Source organism: Urocampus carinirostris, chromosome 9, assembly GCF_059441175.1.
Source record: "Urocampus carinirostris isolate Australia breed hairy pipefish chromosome 9, RoL_Ucar_1.0, whole genome shotgun sequence".
Lineage (NCBI taxonomy): Eukaryota > Metazoa > Chordata > Actinopteri > Syngnathiformes > Syngnathidae > Urocampus > Urocampus carinirostris.
This window is the reverse complement of record NC_142357.1, coordinates 374,471-402,449: the sequence shown is the minus strand read 5'-3', so window position 1 is coordinate 402,449 and position 27,979 is coordinate 374,471. Positions and strand designations below refer to the sequence as shown.

Here is a 27,979-nt window from a genome sequence, read left to right as displayed (position 1 = left end):
GAAAAGAGGACTTTGGACCACTCTGCAACTGTCCAATGCTTCTTCTCCATAGCCCAAGTCAGACGCTTCTTCCGTTGTCTTGAGTTCAGAAGTGGCTTGACCATGGGAATACGGCTATTGTAGCCCATTTCCCGGACACGTCTGTGAACTGTGGCTTTTGATACCTGGACTCCAGCTTCAGCCCACTGTCTTTGAAGCTCCCCCAAATTCTGGAAGCGGCTCTTCTTCACAATTTTGTTAAGGCTGCGGTCATCTCTCTTGGTTGTGCAGCGTTTCCGGCCACATTTTTCCCTTCCAACAGACTTTTTGTGGATATGCTTTGAAACTGCACTCTGTAAACAGCCTGCTCTTTGAGAAATTTCTTTTTGTGTCTTACCCTACTGATGGAGGGTATCAATGATGGTCCTCTGGACAGCAGACAGATCAGCAGTCTTCCCCATACTTGTGATTTAGTTTACTGAACCAAGCTGAGTGTTTTTAAGGCTCAGGAAACCCTCGCAAGGTGTTTCGAGTTAATTAGATGATTCAGGTGATTAGTTGAATAGCCTACTTGTATACTTTTTCATGATATTCTAATATTTTGAGATAGGATTTTTGAGTTTTCTTAAGCTGTAAGCCAAATTCAGCAATATTAAAATAATAAAAGGCTTGAAATGGTTCAGTTTATGTGTAATGAATCCAGAATGTATGACATTTTTGTTTTTTTAATTGCATTACAGAAAATAAAGAACTTTATCACAATATTCTAATTTTCTGAGACAGTCCAGTATAATGATTATAGGGTCAATGGCCGGTTGGGAAATATCAATAATGAATGTTTATGCACCAATTGAGGAAAAGGGGACATTTTTTCAAGTATTAGCTAAAGTAATAACCAACTGTGCAAAGGGAATGTTACTTATAGGAGGTGACTTTAACACTGTACAGAATTGCAAAGTGGACAAGTATCCTTCAGTACATGGAACAAATAAAAAGAGGTCGAGGATGTTGAATAACATAACTTAAGAATTGGGATTGATAGATCCATGGAGAGAGAAGAATCCCCAAACTAAAGATTATACTTTCTATTCAAACCCGCATGGCAGCTATTCGAGAATTGATTACTTTTACATTTGAAGACAACATATGCATACAGTAGTAGAGTGTGGTATAGAGAATATTACTATAAGTGACCATTCTCCAATTACTTTGAAACTAAATTTAGACAATGAACCCCATTTTAGGTATTGGAGGATGAATGTATCTCTCCTCTCAGATAAAAACGTAGTACAGGAAATAAAACGGTGTATGAAATAATATTTCCAAATCAATGACAACAATGAGGTTTCTCCATCAATACTATGGGAAGGAGGGAAAGCTGTAATAAGGGGGAAATTAATTGAAATATCGTCCCGACTGAAACGAATACGCTTAAAGAATCAGAAGGAATTGGAGGATAAGATTAAGGAACTAGAAGAAGAACATAAAAAAACACCAAATGAATCCAGATTACAGGTATTAAAAACAACCAGAAGCAAATTAGATGAACTTTTGACAAATAAAGCAGAAGGGGCTCTGCGCTTTGTGAACCAGAGATACTATGAAATGGGCAATAGAGCCAGTCGACTGCTAGCCTTCCAACTTAAAAAGGCCCAAACAGATAGAATTATATCACAAATAAAACATCCTATCCCTAAACAATGTTTAGTAAAACCCAAAGGTATAGCAGAAGCATTTGCAGATTATTATAAAGAATTATACAAGGACTCAGAAAATGACTTAGATAACTACACGGCACAAAACTTTTTAGGAAAACTACATTTACCAACACTAACAGGGGGGGATACATTAGAAATTATTCGCCCCATTACAAAACAGGAAATACAAGATACAATAAATAACTTAAAAATAAATAAATCACCAGGAACGGATGGATTCCCGGGGGTGTTCTACAAAAGCTTTAAGGAAGAATTAACACCAGTACTGCATAAAGTATTTAACTATGCTCTAACAAAAGGAGATCCCCCCAAATCATGGTCGGAAGTCATCATAACAGTCTTGCACAAAGAAGGAAAAGACCCAATATTGTGTGAAAGCTATAGACCAGTTAGTTTACTTTGTAATGGCCTAAAAATTCTTACAAGCATACTGGCAAAAAGAATGCAGAAATTTATAGCGAAATTAATTAGAAATGATCAAACAGGGTTTATTCCGGGAAGGCAGGGTGCAAACAATATTAGGAGGATACTAAACATAATTACGAGCACAAAATCTAAGACCCAAACCTCGATGTTACTAGCTTGGATGCACAAAAAGCTTTCGATGGTGTGAAATGGAGCTTCTTACATCAATCACTTATAGCTTTTGGCTTCCCTCAAATATTTGTTGAATGGGTGAAAATAATCTATAAAAACCGTAAATCTCGTCTTAGAGTAAATGGTCACTGTTCAGATTTCTTTGATATCAAAAGAGGAGTCCGGCAAGGGGATTGTTTAAGCCCACTCTTGTTTGCAATAAGCATAGAACCACTCGCAGAATCAATTAGACAAAATGAGCAAATAAGGGGGATATTTGATGAAGGAGGAACAGAACATAAAATATCATTGTTTGCAGACGACCTGTTGGTAATGCTGAAGGAACCTTCGTTATCAATACCACCACTGTTGGAGAGCCTTAAAATATATGGAGAAGTAGCTGGGTATTCAAATAATGAGAGCAAATCAATAGCAATGATGATATCAGGAAAATGTCCAACAGAGGTGATTGAAAGATTTGATTTTAAATGGACAAATAAAGGGTTTAAATATTTGGGGGTGACCATTACACCACATTCCACACAGCTGTTTGATGCAAATTATGGAATGTTGATAAAAGAAATAAGGAAAGATTTGGAAAAATGGGAAATTTTGCCCTCAAGTCTTATCGGAAGGATAGAAACAATTAGAATGAACATATTACCAAGACTATTATTTCTGTTTCAATCCCTTCCAATTCTGATTCCGGCATCCACATTTAAAATGTTAAATAAATTGATAACAAAATTCCTTTGGCAAAACAAGAAACCTAGAATAAAATACAAAACCCTGTTTGCTCCTAAAGAAAAAGGGGGCCTAGACCTACCCAATATTAAATATTACTATTGGGCAGCTCAAATTAAAGCACTCATCTTGTGGATTACTACAGACAAAGATACGATATGGGTGGACATGGAGCAGCGATCTTGTCCAAATATGCCTGTGGAATCGTTACCATACATATCAGTCACGAGGTGGAAGAAACTAAAAATCCAGAATGAATGGATTAAAGGAACTATTAAAACTTGGTCAACAATACAAAAAAAATTAAAAATATCAAGATCTACCAAAATAGCGAAAAACCCAGACTTTAAACCTGGGGTTATGGAGGTAGGGTTTCAAAAATGGGCCCAAAAAGGACTGATGTTGATTACCCAAGTATTGGAAGCACAGGCAATGAAATCATTCGAACAACTCCAACAAGAATTTGACCTACCCAGAAATGATTTTTACAAATATTTGCAACTAAGGCATTACCTCCAGAAACACGAGGAATGGGGGAAAATATGTAAGGAGCCAACTAAGGTAGAGGAATTATTAATATCATATACAAAAGGACAATCAATAAAGGGGGTTATATCAAAACTATATAAAGCCCTGAGAATGGATCTCAGTAATGAGGACATGGCAGTTAAGGAAAAATGGGAACAAGAAACTAATGTAGCGATAAAAGACAACGAATGGGAAAAAACATTGAAAGAGGGACACAAAATAACCAACAGCCCGACATGGAGGGAGTTTGAATGGAAAGTAAAAATGCGATTCTTCTATACACCCTCTATCACTTCAAAATATAAAAATACCTCAAATCTATGTCTGCGTAACTGTGGGGGGGTCGGAGACTTTACGCATATTTTCTGGAATTGTCCTGTAATATTAAATTTTTGGAGAAGTATCCAGAGAGAAATAAAATTAATTACTGGCTGGGAGTTGCGGTTGGACCCAAAGGCTTACATAATAGGAATTTTGCCAGAAGAATTACTATCTGGTCAACAGAAATATATACTAAGGGTAATGCTTCTGGTAGCAAAAAAATGATCACAGTGTCCTGGCTGAAACCACAACCTCCTGACATAAAACAATGGAGAGACAAATTAAAGCAAATGTACATTATGGAAAAAATCACTGCAAGACTTCAACTGAAACTTGACCAATTCGAGAAAAGATGGAAGCCTATCACACAAATTTTACTTGATGTCTGAACACCTCCCCCTATTTATTATGTTTTTTTGGGGGGGGGGTTTGGGTGTATATTTTTATTTATTATTTTTTTATATATTTCTTTTTGTATGGATGTATTGTATGAACATTTATTCTTCTTTTCTATTAATAGTATTTTTTCTTCTTTATTGTTCCTTCTGTTATTTATGAGTGTGTCAAGTGTATATATTTTGTGTTGATGTAAGATGGTGGAATCAAACCTCTGTCAAAATTGGTGTGAGAAATAAAAAGATAAAAAAAAAAAAAAAACGCAGCGCTGCTATTACAAGCCATTGGAAAACAAAACGACACGGACGGGCCCCAACTATAGCTCATAAGTTGCCCCTAAAAATAAACTCCAGTGAAACATTTATTCAGATTCTATCATAGCAGCAATGACAAAGCAGCGTTACTGTTATTTGATTTTGTAATTCACCAAATCACTGATGTGAGTATTAAATATATGAAATTTAAAACACATATCGGTGATTTGGTCAAACTTGCCGATACAATACCTTAAAATAGTATAGCATTGGAACAACACAAGTTATTTTTAGTCTAATTAGATGACGAGCATATTTTTGCATTAAACTCCTGTTTTGTTTACCATGCTTTATGGCTGTGACTTGTCTGCTGCATTATTACCTTTCATATTTAGAGAACAAATTTCATCATAGATCTAGCTTCTTGATTTTGCTAAAACACAAGATTGATGTGTTTGAATTTAAAATGTACAGCATGCCCTAAACCCCATTCACTTGCACCTACCAGGGTCCTGCAAAATTCTATGGGAAACACTGAAGTCAATAGCATCTGACTCCCTAAAAAGCATATAAATAAAGCTGATCATGTGTTAAGATGGTCAGATTATGTCACATGATTACACTTACTTGCAAATTTTCTTGATTTTCTTCATTTTTTCCCTGTCAATCTGGACCTGTCCTGATGTGGTAAGATCTTCCAAGAGCTCAGAGAGTCTGTCCCTCTGAGACAACTCCATTCCTAAAAGTAACAGAATCAAAATTATCAGTAAAATTTCAAAATTTTCTGCACTATTAGGCGCACCTTAAAGCCATCATTGGTTTCAAAAGCTGACCATGCGCCTTACAATATGGTGCGCCTCATATATGGATCAATATTGAGTCGACTCGATTTCTGACAGCTTTCACTGGTTTACCCTTGCCGCGTCGTACAGGTGCCCTGCCCATCCCTTAGAACACATCTTAACATCCCACTATCCTTTTACAACACATCTACACTCATTCCTATCAACAACAAGAGCTTCCACTATATTTAGACCTCTTTCCTGCAGCGCACTCATAACACCATCCATCCACGTCAATCGCGGCCTTCAAGTCAAGTCAAGTCACATTTATTTATATAGCCCTTAATCACAAAAATGTCTCAAAGGACTGCACAGGATTACGATTACACAATTACCTGATCTTAAACCAGCATGCGGGCAAGGAACAACTCAAAAACCTCAGTGTGAGGAGAAAAGAGAAACCTTGAGAAAGGACCTAACATGTGGTAATCCCCCTTCCAGGATTGACCAGGGTGAATTACAATTAGCATTACTGTACACATAATAGTAAACATTAGGCAAGATGTTGAAAACGTCCGGAAAGTGCATGGCATCAACGACGCCCCAAGCCTGCAAACCAGTCCAGAAAGTCTATGACGGCCACGACGCTGCCTCCCGTCTCTGCCAGCTGGTAAATGCAGGGGTTGACATGCTGCAGGTCAGACGCTGGTCCGCTGACCCATCCCAAATCATCCTTCTCCTTCGTATCAGCCAGGCAGGCGTCGGAAAAAGACAGGACAAAACAGAATATGAGGTGGGCATCAATCATATGCTTTGGAATAAAAGTCTCCTTCCATTTACTTCTGCTCTGTAGATCCTCAACATTCGCTCCTCATCCATCATCTGCAAACCAACAGAGTACTCTCTTATCCACAGACTTGCTCAGTTCCACTACTACTCCAGTTCTGTCCCTCTCAATTTCATTTCTCAATCCATCCAATCTTGTCACTCCTAACATATTCCTCAAACACTTCATCTCAAAAACATTTAGCTTCCCTCTCAAATCTGCCTTCAGGCTTCAAGTCTCTGCACCATACAACACAGTCGGCACAATCACACTCCCATACAGTCCCCTCTTAACATCGATACTCATACTCTTGTTGCTTATCACTCTCCTCAGAGCAAAACCTTACTTCCTTAATTCACTCTGTGCAATATCTCGCAATCCATTCCACCAAGTGCAGCCACATCACAACCAAAGTACCTAAAGCTTTCAACTTCTTCCAGCACCCATCAATGAAGCCTTATTTCTAACACCATGCCCACTCCATCACGTGAAAACTTAATCCCCTCACTCTTCCCAACATTCACACATAACTTACGCCTATCACACACTCTTCCAAACTCCATTACCTACCTTCTCAATGTTTCTTTAGAATTAGCCGCAAGCGCTGAGTCATCTGCAAACAACACCTGATTTTTGTGACACACGGTTCCACTGTTATCCATCATCTTTACACCTCTGCCAAATACTCTTGCATTCACATTTCTCACCACACCATCCATGTACACATTAAACAGACGTGGTGATATCACACACCCCTGTCTCACAACAGTCAACACAGGGAGCCACTCAATTGTCTCACTCCCTACTCTTACACATGCTCTGCTGTTCACTTAAAGGCTCTTCAATGCTTCCAACAACTTTCCACCCATTCCATACATTAGCATCACCTGCCACAACGCCTCTCTATCGACTCCGTCATACGCCTTTTCCAAGTCCATGAAAGCCAACTAAGCATACTTTTGCAAAATATTTCTCACACACCTGTTGTAATGCAAACACCTGATACACACATCCTCTCCCTTTCCTGAAACCACTCTGCTCCTCCATCACCACCTCACCCGTTCTTCCTGTCACGCTCTTAATCAAGACTCTTTCATACAGCTTACCCGGCACAGAAAACCAACTGATACGTCTCGAATTGCTACGTTCATATTTATCACCTTTAACCTTAAACAATGACACCGCACATGCACTACACCAATCAACAGGAACCAAACCACTTAAAAAGCATACATTCAACAGGTCTACGGCCTAGAGAAAATAAGCTAAATAGACAGCTAGCAACAAGCAACGTCCATTGATACAGAGATGCTTTTTGGCAGATTTTTTCTTAATTGTTGGCATTTGCGTGTTTTGGAGTACATAATTATTTTACACTGTTGGATTCACTAAACTCATGGTTGTATAGTGACCATGTTGCGTATTTTCATCAACTGTGATGGCTGCAAGATGACGTCTTTGGTGAGCTACACGGCTTCATATTTTTGGGGTATTTTGTTTCAGACTCATCGTGATGTTTCTGGGATGAGTATATTTTAACATGCTCAGCATATCTTGAATCCCAAGAGTTTAGGGCTTTCCGATCATATGCGGCATGTCGTATTTCAGTGACTGGTGACATAGTACAGACACAGTGTCTGTACGTGTCCTTGACACGTATTTGAGTCTCAACAGTCCGATGTTAAGGGCTTTATAAAGTTTGACAGACCTACCTGACTGTTTTGTTAACAATTCTACTGTAGTGCCTTATAGACCGGTGCGCCTTGAGGACAGAAACTATATCTTAAAAAAAATACTGTTTTGAGGGGTGCGTTTTATAATCCAAAACGCCTTACACTGCAGTCAATACGATTGTTGATTGTTGTGACACATGTACATGGCAATGGCCGGATCATATTGCCCTACACCCGGATCAGTTTCTTCGCAATATCCATAGAAAAAACATGGAACATATTTTTCACTTTAAAGATTTCAAGGCATACTACCTGTCCAGAATGTAAGGAAATAAAAACAAAGGTTAAAATATGGTACCGAATTCAACTTTGTTTTTGTTTTTCCAGACTGGTTTTAATGTAGCGCTTAAATTCATGACAATAAAGTGTCTTGAATAGAAACCTAGCTTTAAGGGCTCTCCTTCGTTTAACTTTTTGGTATTTATCATTTAAGTTGCGAGTTTCTCCATTTTTTCATACACACAAAGAAAATAGTTGATGTTTTTTATTTCAGATTAGATTAAATTGAACAACTCAGAGAAGTACATAGAAAATATCTCCCGATACAGTGATTTGAAACAATGTTGCTTTCTTGCTGTTTTTAGATGCTTTGTGTTCATTTGAGAAGTTATTATCTACGATCCCCGGTGAACTAAAATGTATTCAGTCGACCTGCCTCAACGACACGCGCGCAGCTTGTCTAGGTCAGTGTTTTTCAACCCTTTTTGAACCAAGGTACACTTTTATTTATAAAAAAGTTGCGAGACACATCGTTCGTCGAAAATGTTTGAAAATGAAGTTATGTCAAATATTTCACTGTGCAACCTCATAAGTAGGTAATTAGTTTAAAAAAAGAAAAAATACTTAAAATAAAAAAGAATGATGTGCTTTATTTATGTTTTTATTTTTTCACAGTGCAATCTTAAACCTCTTTATTAAACAAATTAAGTTACTAAATGTAGTGTGCTACCTCATGAGCAGATAATTTGTATATAAAAAGTATATAAAATCTACCATCCCCTACTGATATGGGTGACTATTACAGTTCCTCGTCTGAAGATAGCAAAAATACTGAATAATGGCCTGATTTTTTGGAAGAATAAAATTGGGCAAATTCCAGCAAGGTCTCACGGCACACTAGTGTGCCCCGGCACACTGGTTAAAAAACACTGGTCTAGGTCATACAGTACTTGTTTACAAATACGCAAAGTGGTCTGAAGTAAACGCAAGTTCACAGAAAAAACGTTGACAAAGGCAGTAGGTCCCTAAATGTAGTTATTAACAAAAATATATTGTTTAATAATTGTCAAAGTATTATGATGGGTGGTGAAAATTTGTGCCAACTTATTTCATAAAATTTCGTGTTGATTAATTTGTAAATAAAACCAAGATTTTCGATACCTGCAAAGTCTAAATGCACATAATACATACCAAATAAGTACTTGTAACTATAGTCTTACCTTCATGACAGAATATATCAGTGTACAAGTTACTGTTTTGCAGTACAGTACTGCTTAGCATGTATTTTACTGTACGCATTTATACAGTTCAATGCTTCTTTTTGACGTAATTGATGTTTTTCCGTGATTTGACGAGGCAAACAGCATAATGTTGAGCTCTTTGAAATAATGAGGAAAAAAAATCCAATATCCATTTAATTAAAAATGGGGTCATTTTACCCCATTACATAATTAGTGTGAAATGTAGTCTTTTTCCAGTTGTAAGCTGATTAAACTAGTTCAACCGAAATGTTACCAATTGACAATTGTTTACATTAGATTTGTTGTAAATACCTTTCTGTTGCTCGCTGGTAGGTCGACAAACCTTTACGTTTGCGTTCTGTTGACGTATCTGTTCTTAAATCCTCCGTGGGATTCCGTCTTCAGACTTTTTTTCTAACCCAAGTAATGCGACCCGGATGTACTCGAATAATGGGTTGTTTGAATTCTAAACGTGTCAGGAACAATGCCTAGATAAAGTACTTACACAATTTATTTCTGATCAATAATCCAAATTAATGGCCTTGGTCAATCTTTAGTACTCAACACACCCTGAACTAAGGTTACTTAAGGGATGTGACGTTTACAACGACACTGAAACCTCGACGCATGCGCGGAGTAGGCTATACTGCTGGAGAGGGGAGAGTGGGCGCTCGTGACGCGTTCAGGGTAAATTAGTAAGTTTGATCGATTATCTTCTTTTTGCATGTTAAAGATAATTGTTGTTTAAAACCCCACTATACCAGTGGTTCTTAACTTCAGGACCCACCATTCCACCCTAATGAAAAGCTGCGACCCGAATCGAGAAAGGAATTCCTCTAGTCAAATGTATTAGATCAAAGGATTGTGGAGTTTAAAGCAGCGGTAACAGTATTTATTAACTTTTTTTTTTTTACAAAACAACAAACTGACCAGCAAAACCAAAACGTATCGTCTATACTCGTATATAAGCTGAAATTGCATATAAGCGACACTCTGAAACTGTTTGAACGTAGCCATATACTAAAAACAATTCTTACCCAAAATATTTATAAAATGTGTTATTAAACATCAATAATTATTTGATTGTGTAAAAAAATGTTATTTTAGTGGTATAGATAGATAGATAGGTGGGTGATTTGATAGATAGATAGATAGATAGATAGATAGATAGATAGATAGATAGATAGATAGATAGATAGATAGATAGATAGATAGATAGATAGATAGATAGATAGATAGATAGATAGATAGATAGATAGATACTTTATTCATCCTCGTAGGGAAATTCACACTTCCAGCAGTATCCTTGTGTTGAAAATAAAACAATAATAAAGTAAAAGAAATATAATACATGAATACCCAATCTAACGTGATGATATAAAGTATTTAAATAGTGCTACATAAAATACACACTGTAATAAAAATAGGGTAATATGCAATGTGGGGATGTGGTTTAATGTGGGATTGTACTCCCCCGGGTGGAGTTAAAGAGCCTCATGGCATGAGGAAGAAATTATCTCCTCAGTCTGTCCGTGGAACAAGACTGTGACAGCAGTCTGTCGCTGAAGCTGCTCTTCCGTTTCGAGATGATGCTGAGTAGTGGATGTGATGAATTGTCCACGATTGACTGCAGCTTTTTCAGTGCCCGTCTTATCTACAGTTGTCTGGCTGTCCAGCTCTGTGCCCACAACAGAGCCCGCTTTCCTCCGCTTTTAGTCTTATTTTGCCAAGGCAAAGGCCCACGACTTACTGAAAACCAATATGAAACCACTTTTGGATCACCCACCAGTTGAGTAACACTGCACTATACGATAACTGTATTAATGTGATTTTAATGTGAAACACAGCATATCTTGTATGCCACATGAAAGATAAAGTTTTATTTTTGCTTAATGAAATATACGACTTGGTTGAAATTTAAGCACTTTTTTATAGGACTAGAAGCAATTGCCTGACCTTGGTTTCCTCCAACTATTTTCAATGGTTACATTTGTTTATTTGTCAAACATACATTTAGTAATTGTATTTACATTATTTTTATTTATGTGTGCCCTGCTTATCTACGATCCACTACATTTTCTGTCAATCTGCTGGTATAAAGTAACATTATTTCTGCTGTTCTGCCTCAAAATTGCCTGCACAGCTTGTTGAAGTCACCCTTGTTTACAAACACGGAAAGTGGTCTTTTGAGCCCAAGCACAGAATATATAACAGAACAACACTTTAAAATTAAGTGTATTATAAATCTACTTATAACATTCATTGCATGTATATGACATCGCTGTTTTCCATCTGCCATCAGTATGTACCTGTATTTACTCATCTTCATTCATACAATGTTTGCTCCTTTTTCCATGATGCTTTTAATGTACGTTTACGTTTTGTAGCGTCATAAATGTTGCTTTGAATCTTTCTTCTGCTGAGGTTATGGCTTGATTCCTAACCACGTATCCATTTTTCTTGTGTTCTCTGTATATCTCCTTTGGAAAATGATATGCAAATACGCGACCTTACTGGACTGTCTCAGAAAATTAGAATATTGTGATAAAGTTCTTTATTTTCTGTAATGCAATTAAAAAAACAAAAATGTCATACATTCTGGATTCATTACACATCAACTGAACTATTTCAAGCCTTTTATTATTTTAATATTGCTGAATTTGGCTTACAGCTTAAGAAAACTCAAAAATCCTATCTCAAAATATTAGAATATCATGAAAAAGTATACAAGTAGGCTATTCAACTAATCACCTGAATCATCTAATTAACTCGAAACACCTTGCGAGGGTTTCCTGAGCCTTAAAAACACTCAGCTTGGTTCAGTAAACTAAATCACTGCTGATCTGACTGCTGTCCAGAGGACCATCATTGATACCCTCCATCAGGAGGGTAAGACACAAAAAGAAATTTCTCAAAGAGCAGGCTGTTCACAGAGTGCAGTTTCAAAGCATATCCACAAAAAGTCTGTTGGAAGGGAAAAATGTGGCCGGAAACGCTGCACAATCAAGAGAGATGACCGCAGCCTTAACAAAATTGTGAAGAAGAGCCGCTTCCAGAATTTGAGGGCGCTTCAAAGACAGTGGGCTGAAGCTGGAGTCCAGGTATCAAAAGCCACAGTTCACAGACGTGTCTGGGAAATGGGCTACAATAGCCGTATTCCCATGGTCAAGCCACTTCTGAACTCAAGACAACGGAAGAAGCGTCTGACTTGGGCTATGGAGAAGAAGCACTGGACAGTTGCAGAGTGGTCCAAAGTCCTCTTTTCAGACGAAAGCAAGTTTTGCATTTCATTTGGAAGTCAAGGCGCCAGAGTCTGGAGAAAGGCTGGAGAAGAGCAAAACCCAAGTTGCTTGAAATCCAGTGTGAAGTTTCCACAGTCAGCAATGGTTTGGGGAGCCATTTCAGCTGCTGGTGTTGGTCCACTGTTTCATCAAGTCCAGAGTAAATGCAACTGTGTACTAAGAGATTTTAGAGCACTACATGCTTCCATCTGCTGAAAAGCTCTATGGAGATGAGTATTTCATTTTCCAGCATGCTCTGGCACCTGCCCACAGTGCCAAAACCACCAGTAACTGGTGCACTGACCATGGCATCACTGTCCTTGATTGGCCTGCTAATTCCCCTGACCTGAACCCCATCGAGAATTTGTGGGGTATAGTTAAGAAGAAGATGAAAGACACCAGACCTACAAATGCAAATGAGCTGAAGGCCGCTATCGAAGCATCCTGGGCATCAATAACACCTCAGCAATGCCACAGGCTGATTGCCTCCATGCCACGCCGGATTGATGCAGTAATCCGTGCAAAAGGATTCCCAACCAAGTACTGAGTGCATCAATGGACATTTTCAAATGTTTGATTTAGTTTTGCTGTTATAAAATTATTTTTTTTACTTGGTCTGAGGAAGTATTCTAATATTTTGAGATAGGATTTTTGAGTTTTTTTCAGCTGTAAGCCAAAATCAGCAATATTCAAATAATAAAAGGCTTGAAATAGTTCAGTTGATGTGTAATGAATCCAGAATGTATGACATTTTTGTTTTTTTAATTGTATTACAGAAAATAAAGAACTTTATCACAATATTCTAATTTTCTGAGACAGTCCAGTATAACGTTCGAGAAAGTCTGGAAGCACAAAGTTATTCGACTCGGGCTTCTGATCGGCTGAAGAGTATGCAAATTGCCAAACAAACCGAAATTCAGAAATTTACAAACCGAACGAAGATTTTTGAAACTCGGTAGACACAAAAAGAAATCGGAAAAAAACAAACAAAACAAAACAAAAAACTTTAAAACTTGGCCCACGTCCCTGCGTCCTAGACGCATTATTTTTGCTGGGGACGCATCGTGTCAAATCAACGTGCGTCCCCGGGACGCAACTTTTTTAACACGAAATCTTCATTATAATTTTTTTAACAAAGATTTACCGCACTCCAAACTTTTCGTGAGGCAGATCCGCCATTGTTGTTTTGGTCTCGCGGTTCGAGTTTTTCTCTACACGCCGATCTCCAGTTCGAGTTGTGTAGTGAAAGTCCGTTTCTTTTTAGAGAACCGGCTTTTTCCGCTCAACTCATTTAAGAGAGCCAGCTCTCAAAAGGGCTCACTTGCTCTGATGCATTATATTACGAATGATTATGTTGTATAAAGAAGTTAAGAAAAAAAGGAAGTAAAAAAAGGAGAAAATGAAAAAAGACAGGTTTGTGGTGATCCCTTTTAATCAGTATATATCTATCTATCTACCTTGGTCATATCCCTCAAGAGGGGTGACCGACAGCAAGACACACACATACAATAACAAAGAAAATAAAAGGGAAATAAATAGCAAAAAAAATAAAATTTGGACCATGGCCAACCCAACTGCTCAAACACCCAAACAAGTTAGGAAGTTGCTTCCACTGGGTGATATTATTCGCAAGTATAATGTCAGTTTCCATTGCTACGCAGATGACACTCAACTCTATCTCCCGATGGCGGAATCTGCCACACTAAACTGTGGAAATTTGGAGGCCTGCCTCACTGAGATAAAAGAGTGGATGTCACTCAATTTCCTGCGTCTCAACTCTGAAAAGACTGAAATGTTGGTTATTGGTCCATCTAAGTCCCGTGACTTGTTCTCTAAAACCGCTGTGAACATGGACAATTGCCACATCACACAGAGCGACTCACTTAAATATTTAGGTGTCATTTTCGACCCCGATCTGTCCTTTCAAACACATGTGAAGAAAATTACTAGAAACGCTTTCTTCCATCTCCGTAACATTGCTAAAATTCGTCCTATACTTTCTCAGTCGGATGTGGAAATCATAATTCACGCGTTTGTTACCTCCCGTCTCGACTACTGTAATGCACTACTTTCCGGTCTTCCGATGACTGGACTCAAGAGTCTTCAGCTGGAACAAAATGCTGCAGCGAGGCTTTTAACAAGGACAAGAAAGTACGATCACATCACCCCAATTTTGGCTAACCTGCATTGGCTCCCTGTTAGCCTAAGATGCGATTTTAAGGTTCTCCTACTACTATACCAAATCATACATGGACTTTCCCCCTCATATCTTTCAGATCTGATCTCCCCCAATGTCCCGGCCCGAAGCCTTCGTTCCGAGAGCGCCGGTCTCCTGGTGATCCCAAGAGCCAAGAAGTGTTCCGCTGGTTCGAGAGCGTTCTCCATCCGGGCACCGGTGTTGTGGAATGCTCTTCCCCCTGAGATCCGATCTGCAACCTCGGTGGAAATGTTTAAATCTAGGCTTAAAACTCACTTCTACTCTATAGCATACGAATAACCTAAACTTCTTATATGTAATACCTTGTGAAGCCCTTAGAGACTAATTGTGATTAAGGGCTATACAAATAAAAATGACTTGACTTGACTTGACTTGAACCTCGGCACCTAAGTTGGTCATGCTTTCGTCCCTCCAGATGAAACGGGACACCAGAAAGCGGCCATGTCACTCGGGTCAGGGTGACACAACACACTCTTTTGTTCTACAGCACGGCCCGACAGCTTTCACTGGTTTACCACTGCCGCATCATACGGGTGCCCAGCCCATCCTCAAGAACGTGTCCATAATCCCACTATCCTTTCACAACACCTCTCCACTCCTTTCTATCACCAACAAAAAAACAGTATATTACCAACAATAATTTAATGCAGAAAATGAATGAATAATTTGAATAAGAAAATGTATTATTCTACTTAGTTATATTTGCATGTATTTTTCCCTTCTACAGTGAACGTCTGTGAGAGATGAACATTATTAAGACTGTTTAATGGCTATATTTGCACAGATAAAATACATGTATATAGTTTAATTCTACATTATAACGGTAGAGAAAAGAACTCACGTCCTTCCTGGTTGAAGTCCACAGAGAGAGAGAGAGGACGTTTATTTTGCGTCAGAGAGATCAGTGCACACAAGAACATGATTTCAAAATAAAAGAATACAAGATTGATAAACGTACAAGAGATATAATTACACTCATTATTGAAACGTTACTTTATGTGTGTGTGTGTGTATGAGAAACATTGTTTTTATATTTAGTAATATAAAAACAAGCTAATTACCTTGAGACAGAAATTCAAGAGATTTACATTGAAACCCTGACAACGTTCAAGCGACTTCATTTTAGAACTTTTTTTTAAAGTAAACCTCATTCATGTCGAGCAACTCAGTGTCTCACAACAAAATGTTCATTAACATTATATATGATATAAGGAAACACGTACAATATAACATGTTAAACTACATAAATAAACATGTGTGAAAAAAAAAAAGATTTGTTTTTTATTTTGTAAGGGAAAATACGACAGTTTGTAAGGGCATGGGGCACACTAAATTTTGGGGACCCATAGATCTCTGTTGGGACCCATAGATTTTTGAGCATGTGAGGTAAAACTAACACTGTGTGTATGTTGCAATATTTGTCAGTTGTGGTTTTAATGTTGTCAATTAATGTTTTGCGGAGCACCAAAAGGTTGTGGCTTACCAGCAGCGCGCTAGAGACTGCTAACAATACTGCATTCCGGTCATAAAATCAGAGGCTAAACTAAACCTTACCCTATACCAACAGGTAGCGCTGTTGGACTCGTCATTGCAGGAATCATTGGTTGTTCATATCAGTAATTTCAGTGAAATATATCATATAGCAGACAAACACAGTGATATCTGAGAATTGGGATCAAGTTCATAAGATTTACAGAGAGTGTGCAATAATTACTTAAACAAAAGTAGGCAGGTGCATAAATTTGGGCACCTTTGTTGTTTTATTGATTTGAATACCTATAGCACTAATCATTGGGACACAAAATTTGTTTGGTAAGCTCACTGACTTTTGACCTACATACACATGTGAAGCCAATCATGAGAAAGCGTATTTAAGGCGGCTATTTGCAAATTGTTTTCCTCTTTGCATCTTCTAGGAAGAGTGGCAACATGGGAGCTTCAGAACAACTGTCAAATGACCTAAAATAAATATTGTTCAACATAATGGTTTAGGGGAAGGATACAAAAAGCTAGCTCAGAGATTTCAGCTGTCAGTTTCCACTGTGAGGAACATAGTGAGGAAATGGAAGGCCACGGGCATAGTTCTAGCTACGGCCTGCAGTGACAGGCCAAGAAAAATCTCAGATAAGTAGAGGCGAAGGATGGTGAGAACAGTCAAACTCAACCCACAGAGCAGCTCCAAAGACCTACAACATGATCTTGCTGCAGATGGTGTCACTGCACATCGTTCAACTATTCAGCGCACTTTGCACAGGGAGATGCTGTATGGTACAGTAATGCAGCAGAAACTATTTCTGTGCACATGCCTCAAACAGAGTTGCTTGAGGTATGCTAAAGCACATTTGGACAAGCCAGCTTTATTTCGGAATAAGGTGCTGTGGACTGATTAAACTAAAATTGAGTTATTTAGATAGATAGATAGATAGATAGATACTTTATTCATCCCCAAAGGGAAAATCACATTTCCAGCAGCATCCCTTCGCTGGGAACAATACAATAATAAAGCAAAAAGAATACAATATACAAATACCCAGTGTGACGTGCAAATACCCACCGTAGCGTGTTATATAGAATAACTAAATAGTGCTACACAGTATACATATTGCAATAAGATTCGGTAATATGCAATGTAGGTGGTGTGGTTTACTGTGGGCTTTTACTCTGCCGGGTAGAGTTAAAGAGCCTCATGGCATGAGGAAGACAGTGACAGCAGTCTGTCGCTGAAACTGCTCTTCTGTCTGGAGATAATGCTGTGTAGTGGATGCGATGGATTGTCCATGATTGACCGCAGCTTTTCCAGTGCCCGTCTCTCAGCTACTGTTGTTAGGCTGTCCAGCTCTTTGCCCACAACAGAGCTCGCTTTCCTAGCCAGTTTATTGAGACGAGAGGCATCCTTCTTCTTGACGCTGCCTCCCCAACACGCTGTCGCATAGAAGAGGGCGCTTGCCACAACTGTCTCATAGAATATTTTCAGGAGCTTTTTGCAGATTTTGAAGGAGGCCAGCCTTCTGAGGAAGTAAAGTCGGCTTTGCCCTTTACTACATAGTCCTTCTGTGTTGGCAGTCCAGTCCAGTTTGTTGTCCAGCTGCACACCCAGGTATTTGTAGGTCTGGACAAATTCTACACATTCTCCTTTGATGGTTACAGGAACCGGGTGAGTTCTGGTTCTCCTGGAGTCCACCACCATCTCCCTGGTCTTGGTGGTGTTCAGGTGCAGGTGGTTTGCGTCGCTCCATCGGACAAAGTCCTGAATCAAATTCCTGTACTCCTCCTCCTGCCCATTTCTGATACATCCCACGATCGCAGTGTCTTCGGCAAGCTTTTTCAGAAAAATAACACAGCATTCCAAGACAAACACTTGCTACCCACAGTAACATTTGGTGGTGGTTCCATCATGTTGTGGGGCTGTGTCCAGTGCAGGTACTGGCAATCTTGTTAATGTTTAGGGTCTCATGGATTCCAGTCAGTATAAGCAGATTCTTGCGAACAATGTTCTAGAATCGGTGACAAAGCTGAAGTTGCGCCAGGGCTGAATACTTCAACAAGATAACGACCCCAAACACTGCTCAAATTCTACGAAGGCATTCATGCAGAAGAACAAGTACAATATTCTGGAATGGCCATATCAGTCCCCAGACCCGAATATTATTGAAAATCTGTGGTGTGATTTAAAGCAGGTGGTCCATGCTCCGAAATCATCAAACCTGGCTGAATTGGAGATGTTTTGTAAAGAATGGTCAAAATACCTTCATCCACAATCCAGACCCTCATTGGAAGCTATAGGAAGCGTTTAGAGGCTGTTATTTCTGCAAAAGGAGGATCTACTAAATATTGATGTAATTGTTCTGTTGGGGTGGCCAAATTTATGAACTTGCCTACTTTTGTTGAGGTAATTATTGCGCACTTTCTGTAAATCCTGAGAACTTCATTTCACCTCTCAGATATCACTGTTTTTGTCTGCTATTTGATAAATTCAACTGAAATTACTGATCCGAGCAAACATTGATTAATAAAGGAAAATCTTGAAAATGATCAGGGGTGCCCAAACCTTTGCATACAGAAAATAAGTATTTGAACACTCTGCTATTTTGCTATTTATCCAACTTAGAAATCATGGAAGGGTCTGAAGTTTTAATTGTAAGTGCATGTCCACCATAAGAGGGATAAATTAAAAAGAAAAATCCAGAAATCACAATGCATGATTTTTTTTTTACAATTTCTTTGTGTGATATAGCTGCAAATAAGTGTTTGAACACGAATGTTAATATTTGCTACAGTAGCCTCTGTTTGTTATTACAGAGGTCAAGCGTTTCCTGTAGCTTTTCACCAGGTTTGCACACACTGCAAGAGGGATCTTGGCCCACTCCTCCACACAGATCTTATCTAGATCAGTCAAGTTTCTGGCCTGTTGCTGAGAAACACGGAGTTTGAGCTCCCTCCAAAGATTTTTGATTAGTTCAGGTCTGGAGACTGGCTAGGCCATGCTAGAACCTTGAAATGCTTCTTACGGAGCCAGTCCTAGGTTTTCCTGGCTGTGTTCTTTGGGTCGTTGTCATGTTGGGAGACCCAGCCACGACCCATCTTCATTGCTCTCACTTAGGGAAGGAGGTTGTTCCCAAAATCTCACAATAATCGACCCCAGTCACCCTCTTTTTAATGCAGTGCACTCGCCCTGTCCCATGTGCAGAAAAACACCCTCAAAGCATGATGCTATCACCCCTAGCTTCACAGTAGGGATGGTGTTCTTTGGATTGTACTCTTCAATCTTCTTCATCCAAGCACACTTAGTGGAATTATGACCAAAACGTTCTATTTTGGTCTTATCTGACCACAAAACTTTTTCCCAATACTCCTCTGTATCATCCAAATGGTCATATTCAAGCTTAAGACAGGTTTGTAAAGAATGGTCAAAATACCTTCATCCACAATCCAGACCCTCATTGGAAGCTATAGGAAGCGACATGTGTTGGTTTAAGCAGGGGAACCTTTCGTGTCGTGCATGATTTCAAATCATGACGTCTTAGTGTATTACCTACAGTCACCTTGGAAGCGGTGGTCCCAGCTCTTTTCAGGTCATTGACCAACTCCTGTCGTGCAGTTCCCGCCATGTTTCAAGTTAAGTCTTACTGATTGTATGGGTTGGACAGCTAAAAACCTCAAACTGGTGCATCTGATTCAGGATGATACATGGAGTGCAGATGGACTTCTAATGGGAGGACTAACAGGTCTTTTAGGGTCAGAATTCTAGATGATACACAGGTGTTCAAACACTTATTTGCAGCTGTATCACACAAACAAATTGTTAAAAAATGATGCACTGTGATTTCTAAGTGGGAGAAATAGCAAGCAATATAGCAGGGTGTTCAACTTCTTATTTTCTTAACTGTAGATATATATATATATATATATATATATATATATATATATATATATATATATATTAGTGCTCATTTTACCTCTGAAAAGTGATGGGTCCCGGGGACTCGCATGCTCAAAAATCTATGGGTCCCAACCAATGTTCCCTCTAATTTTCCACGGGTCTGAGCGTTCACACATAGTCGGTGAGCAACACTTGAAACAACAGTGAGCAACCATAATCCCAAGTATGGCAAGATAATTAATTATCAAACATGTCCAAAACTTGACAGCAAGTTACATTTTGCCGAGTTTCCGGCAATGCAAAATCATTTTTCTCTTTTGAATGAATTGACTCATGTATTATTGCAAAGGTTGTACGGCCTACAAACGTGGTTTGTTCTTACAATTTTTTCACGAGATATTCTTTTCTTTTTTTTTCCTGATATATTTTGTCGCATATTAACATTTTTGGGGATTACTTAGTCGGTTGCAAGATACAGAACTGTACTTAATCACATTTTTTAGTGGAAGTACAATGTTGGCAACAAGATTCACTTGATATAATTGGTAATTATTTGAATGCAACACAATTTTTTTCTTCTTTTTTCCGTGTTTTTATCTACTTTTTAAAAAAATATATTTTAAAAAAGTCTAATTGTGTTTATTTTTTCCAAGCTGTTACTTTTTTGTTTTTGTTCTCTATTTACTTTTTTCCTACGTTTTGTTCTCTTCTTTTTTTCTGGCTTTTTTCTAAATTTTTCCTTCTTTTTTTCTCTTCCTTTTGTTACTTTTTTCTCAGCTTTTCACTACTCTTTCATTTTGGTATTTTTTTCTTTTTTGTTCTATTCCCCCCTTCTTTCAAGTCGTTTTGTGCATAGTGTTACATAATATTTGGTCATGTTGGGATTAAAGAAGCAAAACAACCTGAAGAGCCGTTTAGGACCCGAAAGAGCCGGTTCCTTTTCGTGAGCCGAGCCGAAGAAGCCGGTTCTCGACAGTCTACTTACTTTACTCAACTTTGTTCCACTTCGACTCGACTTCAAAATACCGCATTTAGGACACAACATCAGGGGAACCCGTGTATTTTTCCTTTATGCACTGTAACTTTGACTTAAGTCGCTTTTAATTAGTAATTTTGAGCCCTCATTTTTGTGCGCTGGCTAGATTTTCTTGTGCGCTGAGAATGTGCGAGCAGTGCGCAATTGTGTGAGCAGTGCGCAATTGCGCACGCGCGGAGCTTCCCAACAGAGATCTATGGGTCCCCAAAATTTAGTGTTATCGAGGTTGAAATTGTAAATCGGCGACAAATATATAAATGAATATATAAATCTATTTATTCGTTCAGTTTTAATCGTCACACTTAATTGGTAATACAAAGCAGTTATCGCTTCAGATTTTTCAGTTCACAAAATATTTACATTTCAGAAAATAATATTGCTGAAATATTAGTCTATATATTCATGCAGTTTTAATCACTTTAGATTTTACAGTTCATATATTCTTCTTGGTTTGCTGTCCCGCCACAGTTGTAATGCCTTCTCAAGGTCCAATTGCAGCAACGGAATTTCCATAGCTAATTTGTGGTTTTCATTGTCGCTGCGCCGATCCAATGTGCTTTTCTGAAAGTTCATATTGCGAAATGATTTATGCAATCCAGTTTTTTTGTCACGCTCGGTGCACGCCTCACAGAACATGTAGCCTCCATTATCATTATCCTCATAGCGTAACCATGAATATAATTGAGTCCATTTTGGCAGAAAAGTCCTTTTCTTGCTAGGAGTATTCTTTTGTTTATCTTTCATCAAATCGTTTGCTTCAAAACACGTGTTTTCCTTGCCTTCGCGGTCTTCTGAAGAATTTCTTCGACGTTTATCGTCCCGGAATTATTGCCGTTGTTACCACTTTCTGTATTATGTTTCGACTTATTACCGACACTGAAGAAATTACCAATTTTTTGTTGATTTGCACCTAATACCAACTGTTTGTACGGAGGCATACTTCTCTTTCACTCGACAACCACCAAAACAATGACGTGATCTCGAAGCAACGAGATCTTGTTTACCGAGATCGGCGCGAGACCAAAACAATAATGGCGGATCTGCCTGATGTAACGTTTGGAGTGCGGTAAATCTTTGTTAAAAAAAAAAAAGTAATCGGGTAATAATGACGCGTCTAGGACGCAGGGACGCGGGCAAACGAGAACACTGATATATATATATATATATATATATATATATATATATATATATATATATATATATATATATATGCCCACTGCCCGGAGATGGCTGGGATGGGCTCCAGCCCCCCCGCGACCCTAATGAGGATAAGCGGTACGGCTAATGCGATGAGATGATATATATATATATATATATATATATATATATATACAGTATATATATATATATATATATATATATGTACACCGTATTTTCCGCACTATAAGGCGCACCGGGTTATAGGGCGCACCCCCAAAAAATAGTTTTTGGTCCTATATTTTCCATACATAAGGCGCACCGGATTATAAGGCGCTACAATGGGAACGTCGACAAAACAGTCAGATAGTTCAGTCAAACTTATTACCCCCTTAACACTCCGAAAGCTTGCAAAGAAGCAAATACGTGTCTCACACATGTACGGACACAGTGTCTGTACAATGTCACCAATCACTGAAATGCATCGTTCCAAATATCATTCGGAAGGTTAAAGTCTTGGAATTCAAGAAATGCCAAACATTTCTTAGTTTCCATTTTATTTTTTGCTGGCAACTGTGTGGACAGCAAAGTAAGAATTTTATTGTGCAGGGAAACGGGGTTCTTTACTGTGCATATGACAATAAACACTTTGAATTTAATTTAGTTTAAAAATAGACTCATCACAGAAACATCAAGATCGTTCTAAAACAAGATATTGGGAAAATATAAAGCCGCATAGCTCACCTGAGTTCTCTTGCAGCCATCACGTTCAATAATGATACGGAACCTATCAAGAGACCAGAACAGACCAGGAAACCCCAGAGCATTTGTTTCAGTTCTTTATTTAAGGAAGCGTTCAGGGCCATCACGTCCGTCAGACGTCAGCAGCGGAGCCGGAGAGATAGCTTCGGATCAAGTGGCCAATCGGAGTGCGGAAGTCAGGCAGGTCGAGTTTACCGGGGCTGGAGAGGAGATCGAAGGGTGGGACGGAAACAGGTCGGATCAGAGGCAGCCAAAAACAGGCAAGCAGAGTTTTTTGACAAACGGGAAATCAGGAGAGTCACAAATGTACACTCTGACGAGGAGGTCTGGGCGCGCTTAAGAGGGAAGTCTGCAGGCTCGAGAGCGTTCTCCATCCGGGCCCCGGTGTTATGGAACGCCCTGCCTCCGGAGATAAGATCTGCAACCTCAACGGAAGTTTTTAAATCAACTCGCTCGCTCATTCACACCTAGGGATAATTTGGACCAGCCAATCCACCTGAAATGCATGTCTTTGGAATGTGGAAGGAAACCGGAGTGCCCGGAGGAAACCCACGCAAGCATGGGGAGAACATACAAATTCCGCACAGTAAGTCCGGTAGCTGGATTTGAACCCACACAGGAGGTTCCCAAGACCTTAGAACTGTGCTGCGCTAACCACTGCGCCGCTGTGCTGCCCCATATATATATATATATATATATATATATATATATATATATATATGCTGCGATTGGCTGGCAACCAGTTCAGGGTGTCCCCTGCCCACTGCCCGGTGATTGCTGGGATGGGCTCCAGCCCCCCCGCGACCCTAATGAGGATAAGCGGTACGGCTAATGAGATGAGATATATATATATATATATATATATATATATATATATATATATATATATATATATATATATATATCCCCCGGTTTTGTCTAACTAGTTTAAATACTTTAACAACAATTATGAACATTACATTCTCTACTATCAATGTGAGAAGTGTGAGATCAAAGGTTAAGGCTCACAGTGTTTTATCGTTCTTAGAAACTATCAGAACGGATGTGTTTTTACTACAAGAATGCTGCATCCCCTTTCTAAAAAATTATAAACAGTGGGAAGAGATTTGGCCATATCCGTCATTATGGAGCGGCTCGAATGATAAACAACCCTCAACTCATCATAAAGGGGAGTACTGTGATGAGAGACGGACGCGCAATCTTAGCAAGACTTTCTTATATAGGAAATGATTTTAACCTCATTAACATATACGGCCATGCCGACAGACAACTCAGGTACGAACTTTTAGAGGACATCCAGTCGCATATGCTAGGCCATAAACCACTAATCGTGGGAGGAGATTTTAATTGCATCCTAAGTAGGAAGGATAGAAAGAGGACCGATGAGGAGTTTAAAGTAGATAAAACATCAACTTTATTACAGGACATGTGCCGGACATTTAAACTGGTGGACTGTTTCAAATCCATACATCCAGGAGAGGAGGGCTTCACCTGGTTCAGTAGTGACAATGCCAGAGCCTCTCGAATAGACTACATATTTACAAAGGGTTTAGCACTGAGTGATGGAAGATTAATTCCTGTTTTTTTTTTTGGATCACTTGCTACTGTCCTGCTCTCTCTCATTTCCTTCAGGGTCTGTGGAAGTTAAACTGCTCCCTGCTGGAGGATGAGGCTCTAGCCGCACAATACAGGGAGCTGTACAAAGACTGGCAGACCCTTCAAGACTCGTATGATTCACAAGCACAATGGTGGGAAATGACAAAGAAACGAACACAGACCTTTTTTAAAAATGCAGAGAAAAACAAGAAACTTAAAGAGATGAAACGCATGTCAGGACTACAAAGAAGACTCCAACGCTATTTCATCCTAACAGAAAAGGGGATGGACTTTAATGATGAAATCAAAGAGACCAAACAAGAACTAAACGCTTTGGCGGAAATAAAGAGCAAAGGCATCATAATAAGAAGCAGAGAAAGAGAAATAGAAGAAGGGGAAAAATGTACACGCTATTTTTAAAAAAAATTATGAGCAAAAATGAGGGGCTTTTTAAATTTCAAAACGAAAACGGGAAAATAACAAAGGAAAGTAGTGAAATAACCAGATTGGTCGAAGACTACTACAAAAAATTATTTGAAAAGAAAGAAACACATGAGAATGAAATGGGGCATGTATTAGATCATATTTCAAAATCAGTGCGTCAAGAACCCTTTTTAACATCGGACTTTACCCAAGACCAACTGAATGATTGCATAAAGACTATGAAAAAAGGCAAATCACCCGGGGAGGACGGACTCAACCTCGAATTTTACCGGACTTTACTGTTTTTAACGAATTTTCCAGTCGAGACAACATGCCAGACAGTTTCAGAATAGGGATAGTTACTCTATTGCACAAAAAAGGAGACAAAATTGACTTAAAAAACTGGCTACCCATAACGCTTTTAAACATGGACAGTAAAAATTTCAGCAAGCTTCTAGCAACACGAATGTCTGTAGTCTTGGGAGACTTGGTTGATCCGGACCAAACCTGTGCCATCGTGGGAAGGAAGATCAGCGACAGTTTCATGCTGATCCGTGACACCATTTGTTATGCGAGAGACAGAAACATGCGACTAGCGGTTCTTAACCTAGACTTTGAAAAAGCCTTTGATCGAGTCTCGCACCAATACCTCTTCAGGGTATTGCAAAAATGTGGTTTTCCCCAAAAATACATCAAGTGGGTAGGACTGCTATACCGAGACATCTACAGCAAATTCATGATTAACGGGAATTTATCGGAAGCAATCGAGATCAACTGCGGTGTACGTCAAGGTTGCCCTATGTCTCCCCTTCTCTATGTTCTTTGCATTGAACCTTTGGCACAAATGTTAAGAAAAGATAGATTTGTCGAAGGGATCAATATCCTAAGAAGTGGGGGACAAATTACCAAGTGTGTTTTGTACATGGATGATTTTAATATTTTTTGTACTGACCGCGCATCTGTTGGAAGAGCCCTTGACTTGACTTACCTGTTTGGGAGGGCGTCTGGGTCAAGGCTAAATAGAGAAAAATCGCAAGTGAAGTTTTATGGAATGTGGAAAGAGACAGAAAAGGCAGGACTCCCGCTGACGGTGTTAAAGACAGACCAGAAAATCCTAGGGATAAAATTCAATGCGGATGGAGGAGGCGAGACCAACTGGGATGACGTGACAAGGAAAGTCAAGCAAGACTTGTTTTTTGGTCACTAAGAAAACTGACAATAGAGGGGAAGGTCCTAATCATCAAAGCGATCATCCTCCCAATGCTTTTGTCAATCAGTTTAGTTTTTATGCCCAAAAGAAACATGCTGTTACAACTGGACCGAGCCATCTTTCGCTTTGTCTGGGGCTCAAAGTGGGAAAGGATAAAAAGAGATACAATGAAAAAGAAAAAGGAAAAAGGGGGGAAAGGAGTGCCTGACCTCCAGCTTTTCCTGGGAAGCAAATATGTCTCTCTCCACGCTGTGGGCCCACCCAACAACCCGAAAAGTCAAGCAATGACCCGGTTTTGGATGGGCTCATATTTGCGGAAGCTAAAGCTTGTACCAAACAATCGTTTGATTCCAGTTTCATTTAACTTGCCAACAACACTTCTCTTTATTCGGGATTTTTTGAAGAAGTTTGATTTGGAAACACAAGAATGTCACACTTAACAAAACCACAGGTCCCTTATTGCTATTGTGCAAGAGCGAGCAAAAGTAAGCCCTGTGCGGGGGCTTGCGTTTGGCGAACCTTCAACGGTTTGGAGCAACGTGAATCATCCTGCCCTCCCAAACAGACTACGAGACTTGTCATGGATGGTGGCTCATGAAGTTCTCCCAGTCAGAGCCGTAATGCACCACCGAGGAATGTCAGCGACTTCGACGTGCCCTCGACCTGGCTGTGGCGCCCAGGAGTCAGTGAGGCACCTTTTTTTTGAGTGCAGCGCTGCCGAGGTCTTGTGGACAATGGCCAACCAACTAGGAAAGTTCCCGGACTTGCCAGCAGGGGAGGTCCCTGATGCACAGTACGTGCTTTACGGGGTGAGTCGGTCGAGGAGGTCTCGGAATGACTTTGCCAGGGACTGGCTCACTCTCGCCGCCATCAAGGACGCCATCTGGACCTCCAGAAACCTGCTGGTATGGAGGTGCAGGCAGATCCCCCCCGTGGCTGTGCTCCAAATGGCTGCAGATACCATACAATCTGCGAGCGGCGGGCCTAGGACGCAGCAATAAAGAAGACTCGTCTGCACCCACCCGGAGGGGGGAACCGGAGCTACACTGTGGGAGTCCCGGCAGCAACGCCCTGGGTTGTGGAACCCAGAAGGGAGAGGACCCACACAGAAGGGAGAGGACACACACAGAGGACTGGAAGAATGCTGCTTGGGAGGGTGGGATGGCAGAGCTATGCCCTTGCACAATAGTATTGCCTTTTACACGCTGGTTAACTACTGTTAAAAGAAAATAACTCTGAAATTGTTTAATTGATGTTGAAAATGTCAGGAAAAAATGTTAAAATGTCATATCGTCACGTCATATTGTCAGATATAAAAAAATTGTGAATATGCTTGATGGCTGTTGAGATTGTCGTGTTTGTTTTGCTGCTGTTGGTGTCGGTGGATTTGTTCAGACCGAGGACAATCGACTTTGGCCTGGACGGATCTATTGACACTAACAAAGATGTTATATAATGAAATTGTGAATATGCTTGATTGCTATTAAGATTTTCGAGAAGGGTTGTTCAAACCTCACATTGTGTTTGCTGTTAAACGTCATATTGAAATATAATATTGTGAATGTGCTTAATTGCTGTTGAGATTGTCATGATTGTTTTCTGTTATTAGTGTCAATAAA

General features: G+C 39.4%; 1 protein-coding gene and 1 long non-coding RNA gene across 9 annotated transcripts in view; one reads left to right on the top strand and one right to left on the bottom strand.

Annotated features, from left to right (window-relative positions):
- Positions 1-9,947, bottom strand: part of uvssa (UV-stimulated scaffold protein A) — a 104,657-nt gene extending 94,710 nt beyond the window's left edge. Inside the window, exons 1-3 of one of the 8 annotated variants that reach the window (XM_088344082.1) lie at positions 9,630-9,936; positions 5,916-6,037; positions 5,144-5,255 (exon numbers count right to left, since the gene is read on the bottom strand). In XM_088344082.1, coding sequence (XP_088200208.1) covers positions 5,144-5,253 — 110 coding nt within the window. In that variant the 5' untranslated portion in view covers positions 5,254-5,255; positions 5,916-6,037; positions 9,630-9,936. Of the gene's footprint in view, positions 1-5,021; positions 5,075-5,143; positions 5,256-5,915; positions 6,038-9,296; positions 9,420-9,629 lie in introns of those variants that run through there. The other 7 variants (XM_088344083.1, XM_088344087.1, XM_088344084.1 and 4 more) reach the window with 7 other exon arrangements.
- A 6-nt stretch (positions 9,948-9,953) lies between these two features.
- Positions 9,954-15,182, top strand: LOC148359063 (uncharacterized). Its single transcript, XR_015851337.1, has 2 exons — positions 9,954-10,012; positions 14,875-15,182. It is a non-coding gene; the product is annotated as an uncharacterized LOC148359063 (long non-coding RNA).
- The last annotated feature ends 12,797 nt before the right edge of the window (positions 15,183-27,979 follow it).